Below are 9,991 nucleotides of genomic sequence, written 5' to 3'. Positions count from 1 at the left end.
GTTATTAACTTTGTATTTTATTGTGTAAACATAAGGAAAATGTAATACTGTATTGCAAAGAAAATTACCACAGCGCTACTTCTCAAGTTAGACACTTGTATCATCCATATGCCATTCCAACTGCTGACAAATGCAGACACCATCTTTACACAGTTCTGATCGCAACTAATCTGATCGCAAATAATTCTGTATGTCATGTATGAATTTAAAACGTACAAAATACAAAACGAGCGCAAAGAAGAGGGTTAAAAGCTGCACAGCAGCAAATGGCTAACTCACTCGGTCGTCAAACGTATCACTTCACCTGTGGATCTGCTCGGGCAGTTTCTTCAGTCTCTGTCTGCCGCCAACCTGCGATATTCAAGTAATCAACAAATATCTCTCAGCGGGAATTTATACAGCACCTACTGTACGCTCGATATAGTAGAAATACAAAGGAAAAAGAAACAGGGTTTTCTCTGTTGTTTGTCCTAGAACTGACTACGATCTTGATGGGGAAAAATAGTCCTGCATAAAACTCAGGGTCCCAGGGGCAGCAGGACCATGGGATGAAGTGGTTTTGAACCATAGCCCTCCTTGCCTCTTTAGATGACATACTTTTTAAATGATATATTTCTCATTATATGACCCATCTTCTGTGTAGGGGTGTATTGGACTAAGAAGAGCAGAAGATAACAGTGGTTTTCACCCGGTTTCATAATGATTTATTTCCAGTGTCTGTCTCATTACACCAAGTGTGCTTTGTCTTTGACTCAATGGTAAGCATTCATGTTTATTGAAGTAATGGTCTGCAAACCATTGAATCAGAGAACTCGATACTGGGAAGGAAGCTTAGAGATCATACTCAAGTCATCTTTGTATAAGTGAGAAAAATAAGGCTAGAGAAGTGAACTGACTTGCTGAAAGCTGTAGAGACTATTACTGGCAAAACTTGAAATCAGATCTCTGTCACCTGACTCCTTATGGGGTGTTCCCCCAGTCATTGGCTATTGCATTGCCCTGGGTTGTTGTTCTTCCTCCTCCTCCTCCTCCTCCTCCTCTTCCCTCTCCCTCTCCCTCTCTTCCCTTCCCCCCTGCCCCCACCCCCACCCCCAGCTGCTGATGCTGCTGCTTCACAGTATGTATCAACTTGGGAGGTTTTTTTTTAAGTTTCACTTTCCCCACCCACCAAGAATGTGCACTTCATAAGAACAAGGAACTCATTCATCTTGCTTTTAGCACCTACACCTGGCTCCTGTAGACACTCTAGAGATATTTGTTGAATTAAATGAATCATGGAGGGAAGGAAGGAAGGAAGGCTCTTCCCAATGTCCCAACCTTGTGAAATTCATTTTCTTAGAGCCTACATTTTAAGCCGATTTGTTATTTCACAGCTGAATTAATTTCAGCCTAAACTGCCAACTTTGATCAAAATCAGCATTGTAGTCAATACACATATGACTAGAAAAAGAGTTGAAAAAATAAAAACTACTTCCTGTCAGCTTGGATTAAAACATTTCCATCATATAGCAGCAAATAACTACAATCTGAGTTTTGAACTTGGATTACAAAATGAACGACAGTGAAACTGATATTAGAGGCCATTTGCTCTGTGACAGCCATAACTGGATTTCATGTGCAATTCTTACTATGGAAAAAGCAGTTCCATCTTCTAGAAAACAGAACCAAAATTTGCACGATTCCCCACGACCTTCCTTCCCTGGTAATCCATCTGATCAAAAAATCCTTCAGCCACAAACCATAAGTGACTCTTAATCTCACAAAACAAATTGAGGGTTGCTGGGGGGAGGGGGGTTGGGGGGAGTTATGGACATTGGGGAGGGTATGTGCTTTGGTGAGTGCTGTGCAGTGTGTAAACCTGGCGATTCACAGACCTGTACCCCTGGGAATAAAAATATATTATATGTTTATAAAAAATTAAAAAATATTTTTTAAAAAATAAAAAAGACACTGAAAAAAAAAATCCTTCAGCCAACCTACGTTCAGCTCATTCCATTCTCACAAGCCACAGATATTTTCTCAGTGAGCAGGAGCTGAGACCTCTAAGCAGAAATAAATTGTCTGAAACCTCTAAGCAGAAATAAATTGTCTGAACAGTAGGTGAAGAGAGATGTAGGAGGGAGCAATGATAAAGGCAGCCATCACAATCCTAAAATGATCCGGAAACTTCTGTTGTCATTCATCCTCTCCTCCATCATCTTTCTCTGCTTTAACACAGGCTCTTGCCACCATCTTTACACTGCACACATGGAGAGCTCTGAGTTTCCTTCCCTGCCCTTTCCTACGGAGGAGTCCGTGACTGTTCAAAGGAGGCAGACCTGGGGCTCCTGGGTGGCTCAGTCAGTTAGGCCTCTGCCTTTGGCTCAGGTCATGAATCCCAGGGTCCTGGGATCAAGTTATGGCTCAGTCTCCCTGCTCAGTGGGGAACCTGCTTCTCCCTCTCCTCTGCCTCCTCCTCCCTGCTCATGTTCTATCTCTGTCTCTCACTCTCTCTGTAAGATAAATAAATAAAATCTGTAAAATACATACGTATGTATATATATACACACACACACATAAGGCCCCGAGCCTGGCCCCAACCCCCATAAACTACCCCAGAAATTAACTCACCGAAAGTTCTTGACCAGAATAGTCTGCGCTGTAATATCCTCCTGAGGAATGTTTCCTGGAGGATTAAAAGCAAATCTAGGAGCTTCCACTGGCCAAATCTTGGTAATCTGAGCATCAAAATCATTATGGACAGCAATGACTACTGAAGAAATAGGGAGTCCTAAGTCCACAGTGCTACAAAGTAGCTAAAGAAGTAACATGGGACAAAGGAAGGCCTTGGCTTACAATAGAATACTGTGTGCTGATTGGTAAACATGAAGGGAGTGCAGGAGTTGGAAAATCATCATTTTGTTGATTGGCTCAGGCAAGAATTATCAATAGATGCTAAATCTAGGAGGAAATTTTTGATGAGGAATAGGATATCTGCATGGATTTATAGCTGCTTCCATACAGACTGTTTATTAGTAGCAAAGAAGGAGGGGGAAAAAAACCCAGTAATTATATAACTGAGAAATTGGGAAACACTTTTTTAAAAAAGATTTTATTTATTTATTTGACAAACAGAGATCAAAGTAGGCAGAGAGGCAGGCAGAGAGAGGGGAGTAGGGAAGCAGGCTCCCTGCTGATCAGAGAGCCTGATGCAGGACTCGATCCCAGGACCCTGAGATCATGACCTGAGCTGAAGGCAGAGGCTTTAACCCACTGAGCCATCCAGGCACCCCTGGGCAACACTTGACCCAAAATGAGAACAATCTATTTTTAAAATGGGACTTTTAAAATATCAATGTCATGGGGCACCTGGATGGCTCAGTGGGTTAAGCATCCAACTCTGGATTTCACCTCCTACACCGCTCAGGGTTTTAAGATCGAGCTCCATGTTGGGCTCTACATTGGGTTTGGAGCCTGCTTAAGATTCTTTCTCTCCCTCTTAATCTGCCCCGCCCTGGCCCCCCCCCAAAATATATATGTACATCAATATCAAAAAAGACAAAGAGGGGCACCTGGGTGGCTCAGTGTGTTAAAGCCTCTGCCTTTGGCTCAGGTCATGATCTCAGGGTCCTGGAATCGAGCCCCGCATCGGGCTCTCTGCTTGGCAGGGAGCCTGCTTCCCTCCCCCCTCTTCCTGCCTCTCTGCCTCCTTGTGATCGCTCTCTCTGTCAAATAAATAAATAAAATCTTTTTTAAAAAGAGCCATGATACATGTAAATGACCTTCAAATGGTTCAGAAAAAATATGTATAGCCATCTGTAGATCTATATCTGTATATACAGAGCGCACAACGATAAACCAAAGGGGCCAAATGTTATCAGCTGGTGAATCCGAGTCAAGAGTATGCAGATATACTTTATAGCAGTCTCACAACTTAATTCCAAAATTAAATGTTTGGAAAGTGCATTAGCTCCCTACATTGCTGAAGAATCTCAATCTTGCTACATCTTGGTGATTTTTGGTTGTGTGGCCGGCTCTTTGCGGAGCTCTCTGAAGGGCTGTAAATTATGTTCCAACCCTTTGGAAGCTTGACATCTCTTGAGGAGGGAAGTCTCTCAAATAGGAGGCAGAAAAGATCATAAAAGTTCAACTAGGAAGTTTGAAAATGGAGAAGAGATCAGGATATGTGGATGTGGACGGGATTAAGAAAGACTTCAAGGAGAAGTTGGGGTCTGAGCCCCGAAAGCAGGATTCAAATCAAATCGGTAGAGGGTATTTCAGACAAAGCCAAAAAATAGTTTGCATATCTCCAGGAGAGGCTGGTGCAGACTGATGAGTGGAATGAAGGCTGGGTATTAGGAAGGACTGGAGAATAGTGCTGAGTAGATAAGATGCGCCCGGTCCGTGAGTTCCTCAAGAGCAGTGTCTACCTAGATCTCCTGCAACAGTATCCCCCGCAGCGCAGGGCACAGGGTCAAACTCATGGGAAGAGTTCAATATATTCTTTTTTTTTTTTAAGATTTTATTTATTTATTTGACAGAGAGAGATCACAAGTAGGCAGAGAGGCAGGCAGAGAGAGAGGAGGAAGCAGGCTCCCTGCCGAGCAGAGAGCCCGATGTGGGGCTCGATCCCAGGACCCTGAAATCATGACCTGAGCCGAAGGCAGCGGCTTAACCCACTGAGCCACCCAGGTGCCCCATCAATATATTCTTATTATTGGATTGAGAACAAGTAATTTAATCCCCAAACCAATCTAAGGAGTTTGGCCCCAAGTCTATATATAACAGGTCGATGTATAATTTTTTATAGATTTTGAGCCCAAGGCATGTTCCTTCTAAAGCTCAAGCCAGGCGAGCTAAGAGGTAGTGCAGGGGCTGGACAGACACCCATGTTAAGGTAGTTCCAGGTGTCAAAGCCACTGTGGGATTCTACTGTCTGATACACAGCTCTTTCCAGGGGAACCTGCATTTTAAAAGAATGACCTCGCAAGAAAGCTGCACTTTTGGTAAAGGGAGGAATCTCCCCAAGTGGGAGCATTTCAGATAGGAGAGGATACTGCTTAACCTCAGGGCTTACAGCTGGAGGCCTGGCTGCTAGGCTCTTTTGAGTGTTTTTGAGGCCCGGTTCTCTCCCTAGAAGCAGTTGGCATTGTCACCGGCTTCAAGAGTGTCCCAGGGGCAGGCCCACATTGCCACAGCAGGTCCCTGCCCACGTGTCCATGTTCTAGCAGAACTGTATGCAAATTTTAGTTAAACACGCCCCCCCACTCACTTTCATTAAGTCTTCCGCCATTTGTCTTCATTTCTGATTTCTTTTATTTTTTAAAGATTTTATTTATTTATTTGAGAAAGGGAAAGAGAGCATAAGCAGGGAGAGTGGAAGAGGGAGAAGCAGGTCCCCTCGCAGAGCAAGGAGCCCAATGTGGGGTTCCATCCCAGGACCCTGGGATCATGACCTGAGCTGAAGGCAGATGCTTAACCGACTGAGCCACCCAGGCATCCCTATTTGCAATTTCTTTTAACTAGCCAGTTCCCTCTAATGCCTTTAGGTTCAATGATACACCAACCAACTCCCCATGGCTCACAGACCAAATCTGCTCCCCCTGCCTGCATTTGGAAAGCTTTTTGGAATGCTTTTTGCATTTTCCAGTGGTTGAAAAAAAATCAAAAGGATGATAATTCAGGACACAGGGAAATGAAATTCACGTGTGAATTTCAAATTTCAGTATCTACAAATACAGTTTTATTGGTACCTAGCCATGTTCATCCTTCTCTATATTATCTATGGCTGCTTTTGTGCTGGAGTGAACAGTTGCAGAGGCCACATTGCTGCAAAGCCTAAAATAACTTACTGGCTGGTCCTGTATAGAAGTTTGCTGACCCCTGGTCTACAACAATGGTTCTCAATATGAAACGATTTTGCCCTCCAGGAGACATTCGGCAATGTCTGGGGACATTTTGGGTTATCATAGTTTGGGGGGGGAGGGAGAGTGCCAAACACGCTATAATGCATAGGACGGCCCCTACGACAAAGAATTCTCTGATTTATAATGTCAATAGTGCTGAGGTTGAGAAACCCTGGATTAGAGGAACCTAAGGTACTTCAAGTAAAACTCCATCCTTAATAAGGGATGTGGTTTATTGAACCAGGTTGTTAATTTTCATTTGCTCATGTAGATTTCACAATCACCCTGCAAAGCAATTACTTCTATTCTCCTTTTACGAAAAGTTTTTAACCCAACTTGCCCCAGAGCACACAGCAAGAGTGTCGGGCTCCAGCGCGCATATTTTTCCACACCCAGGGGCCTGCCACTGCTCAGTGACGTCATAGGCGAGTGTTGTCTGTGTCTCCCTACTACCCTCTAGTGGGAGAGCTGCAAACGCAGGACAGTGTTGTTTCCTCCGGCACGGGGAGAAGAGGGATACTTCTCAGGTCTCTGGGTCTCCAGCCTCTGGCCAATCGGGAAATGAAACCGCGGAGAGAAAACCCCACCTCGACTGCAACCAGAATTGTAAAAAGCTGACCCTTCTCCCCTCTTGCCCACCTTAACGCTGGGGGCAAGAGGAGGCTTCCCTCCCTGGTAGACCCAGGACGTAAAGTCCTACTTGCTATCTATAGAATGCTTTCCGAGTCATGAAGCATGGTCCTATTCAATGAATTTCCAGGATGCTCACATCACAGGAATAAATGAAAGAAAGACATGCGGTGCAGAGTTCTTTTCCTGCAGGAATTAATACTCACCAGAATCTTGTTCTGCAGGATCTGGCATTCCACTTTCTCCACCTTTTATCCTAGGTGACAATCAAGCTCAATGCATCCGTTAAACCCATGCTAATAAAGGAAAACGGAGGACTTCCTGCCCCCCCCCCCCCGTGGGAACTGTAGGCCCAAACGGCAAGATGGGGGCATGGCAGCCCACTTGCCAAGATTATATATGCACTTGCCTCCCTGAGCCGCTGGGAGTCACCCACGTGGAAGGCAGCTACCCACTCCTCCCAGGGCAAATCGTGGTGGGACGCATCACCTAACGATTTAAGATCAGATCACACAGCCTTGGAGCATTTCTTTGAATTTTATTGAAAACTGACATGGACATTAGAAAGGTATCAAGCTAAACAGTGCTGGTTTTGGGGTGTTTCTCCTGGCAAATGAAAGCCCCAGAGGGGCGGTGACCGGTCACACTTTTGAGCAAAAAGAACAAAGGAGAAGAAAGAAAAACACACAGAGATTCTGGAAAACATGCAAAGAGGCTCTCTCAGGAGACACCAGACAGTGGAATGGCAATGATTGTAGGGATATACAGGAAAGAGCGCGCTTACATGGTATTTTGATGCAAGTTAAGCCAATGAATTCAAGGCAGACCCCAGGTTGAGCAGAAACCTCTCTCAAAACCCCAAATGGCCCTGGAGGGTTGAATGGAGTAGTTTTGCTCTTACTAACCTTAAAGCCTCTCCTGTCTCTCCCTTCCCCGCCTGAGGGTGAATGGATCCGTTTTCCCCCTTACAGGGGCAGGGGGCGGGGTGAGTTCTGCAGAAGGCCTGTGAATGCTGAAGAGAGGACTGTCGCTTGACTTTCTCTTCCATATTCAGAAATATTTAACCGGTGAGTGGCCGTCGACAGTCAACCCATTGGACTGGAGAATTGGTGTTTAAAAAGGAAAACCAGGAAACTTGGGAACAGAGCTTCTACACCCACAGCTGTCTCCCGTCCTAGTCACTGACACTTGGGTGAGTCGTCCTGCAGCTGTCTCTCTCAGGTTACCTTTGGTCCGTTCTCCAGCTCGGAAGATTCTTTTCCTGCCTTGCTTAGGTTAGGACAAGACATTTCCATTTAAAATACCATGTAAGCCAGGAGAGCCCTTGTGGAGTGTGGTGTGTGTTACGGGCCCAGTTTGAGGGGAGAAGGGGATTGGTTGGTTTCTGGTTTGAGACAAGATAATGGCAGTCTTCTCCTGGAGACTTAGTGCAGCTGCTGAAGACAAGATTAAAAAAAGCTGGAGAGGGAGAGAGAAAGAGAAAGAAAACATGAAATTAGCCAAAGAGAAAGGACATTCAGAGTAAGACCAGGTAAGGGGCGTGGGTCGCGGGAGGCAGCACAGAGGATACTAGGAGAAGACAGTTTAGGAAAGGGGGTCACCGACAGACCGGAACCACCGGAAGTCTGCTGAGAAGATTTTTAAGAACACCACACACTGGTTTGAAGCTTCTTGTTTTAATTAAAAAAAAAAAAAGCCACGTGTGAATGCCAAATGATTAAAACCAAAACCAAAAGTGATTTGCACCGCAGCGAGGAAAAGGAAACTTCTTGGCTTAAGAGGAATGGGGTGTGTGTGTGTGTGTGTGTGTGTGTGTGTGTGTGTGTGATCACATATAGGAATTTTTCAGGAAAGCCATTCCGTTCCAGTCTGGGAAAATACTGACTGGATTTGTCTCACCAGAGGTTAACAGAGTACTTAAGGGTATTTAAAACAACAACAATTGTACGAATTACAAAGAAAAAAACTGGTTCCGTCTACAGTGAGAAAACTACCCAGGAAAAGAACCATTTTTTTTTTTCCACGTCAGATGGGTAATGTGCCGAGGTCGTAACAAGGTTTGAGGGTGGCACATGTCACACAAGAGCGTGAACACCCTAATCATCATGCTTATGAACTACAAAAAGAACTATGTTAATCCTTTTAGTTGACTTCAGAAAGGCCTTCTGTTCCCTCGCAGGTTAGATTTTTTCCTTTACCAAACTTCCTTGATTACAAGGGTCCTGTAAGGCACCTGTTCCACACTCACGTGCCTGGGCCCCTGTCCAGAGTTCCAGAAAAGCGGACCTGTTGGCTGGTCAACAGGCACCGTCAGCAGAAACGCTCAGCTCAGAAGTTGGCCTGGAGTCCTCTGCTTTGCCGGCCCCCACCCACTCCCTCCTCAGTTTCCTATGGGGGTAGGGGGAACCCTCAAAGGCCCTGTGATGTCAACTATCCGTTTTCTCCCAAAATCAAAAGACCTTGGTCTCCAGCAACAGAGAGGAACAGGCTGAATCCATTTGAGACAGGGAGGCGGGATCAGGAGACACTGAATTTCGCCTGCTTTCCACCGCAGAACAGCACTGGGACATCGGGCCAGTCCCTCGACTTCTCCGGCTCTCCATTTCCTTTGGGTCGTATCTGTTTGATGAACCAAAATTTCTCCCTGGCCCTGACCTTCCCGCCTAGTCCCTGAAGTTCTCCCAAAGCTGGCTGGCGGGTCTACTACTTTTGAAGTTTTCAGAGCTCCTCAGGCCTCAAGTAGTTAATATGTAAACAAATGCAAATGAGAAGCCCCCCATTTGTGATGCAAATGATAACCCAGGGAAATGGTGATCGGCTGGTTGTTTGAGTTTGAGGTTCTTGGGAAAGAGCTGTTAAGACTGGACCCCAAGACAGCAAAGCTGCAAATGCAATGCCTTTCCCAAGGACACCTGCCAGCCCTAATGTCGATCTCTCCGAGCTACTGGCGGAATATCGTTTTTTGTTTGTTTTGTTTTGAACCTCCACGCATGGGATCTCCTAAAATCCTCCCCTAGGAGACTTGGATTTTTCTCAAGAAACTCCAAATTTGCCTCTGGCCACTAACCAATGAGTGACTCACCCAACACTACACATAAAAACTGCACTCTTGCTCTGCCAACAAGAAGAGAGAACATGTGCATACATTCGTTTCTTGTTGCTTCTACTTTTCACTTCCTGTATTATTTACAATCTCTTAGGGAAGAGAGGAAAGCCCCTCCCCATCCTCAGCACTTCGGAAAGCCCTGAAAATTTGGCATAGCCTGGTTTTACTATGTGTTTTGGGGGGGGGGGAATGTGATACCCTCCCCCTCAAAAAAACCCTTAAAAAAAAAAAAAAGTAAAGAAGAAGAAGGTCATGATCATTGCCAGCGGACTCGGAGGCAGAACTCAGAAGGAGAGGTGGAAGTCCGTGGCTGGGGTGGGGGTGGGGGGTGGGGGGTACTGTCTGCCCCTTCCCCCAAAGGAAAGCTGTC

General features: G+C 45.4%; 1 protein-coding gene and 1 non-coding gene across 4 annotated transcripts in view; both read right to left on the bottom strand.

The window, feature by feature from the left end:
• Positions 1 to 7,033: 7,033 nt before the first annotated feature.
• SEPTIN6 (septin 6) overlaps positions 7,034 to 9,991 on the bottom strand; it is a 61,692-nt gene continuing 58,734 nt past the window's right edge. For 2 of the 3 annotated variants that reach the window (XM_059385805.1, XM_059385804.1), the window contains one exon: positions 7,034 to 7,973. In XM_059385805.1, coding sequence (XP_059241788.1) covers positions 7,791 to 7,973 — 183 coding nt within the window. In that variant the 3' untranslated portion in view covers positions 7,034 to 7,790. The remainder of the gene's footprint in view (positions 7,974 to 9,991) is intronic. The other variant, XM_059385809.1, reaches the window with a different exon arrangement.
• LOC132007976 (small nucleolar RNA U13) lies at positions 8,539 to 8,643 on the bottom strand. The gene has a single exon (XR_009401522.1). It is a non-coding gene; the product is annotated as a small nucleolar RNA U13 (small nucleolar RNA).

This window comes from Mustela nigripes, chromosome X, assembly GCF_022355385.1.
Source record: "Mustela nigripes isolate SB6536 chromosome X, MUSNIG.SB6536, whole genome shotgun sequence".
Taxonomy (NCBI): Eukaryota; Metazoa; Chordata; class Mammalia; order Carnivora; family Mustelidae; genus Mustela; species Mustela nigripes.
Note: the sequence above shows the minus strand (reverse complement) of the source record. Positions and strands in the feature narration are given on the sequence as shown.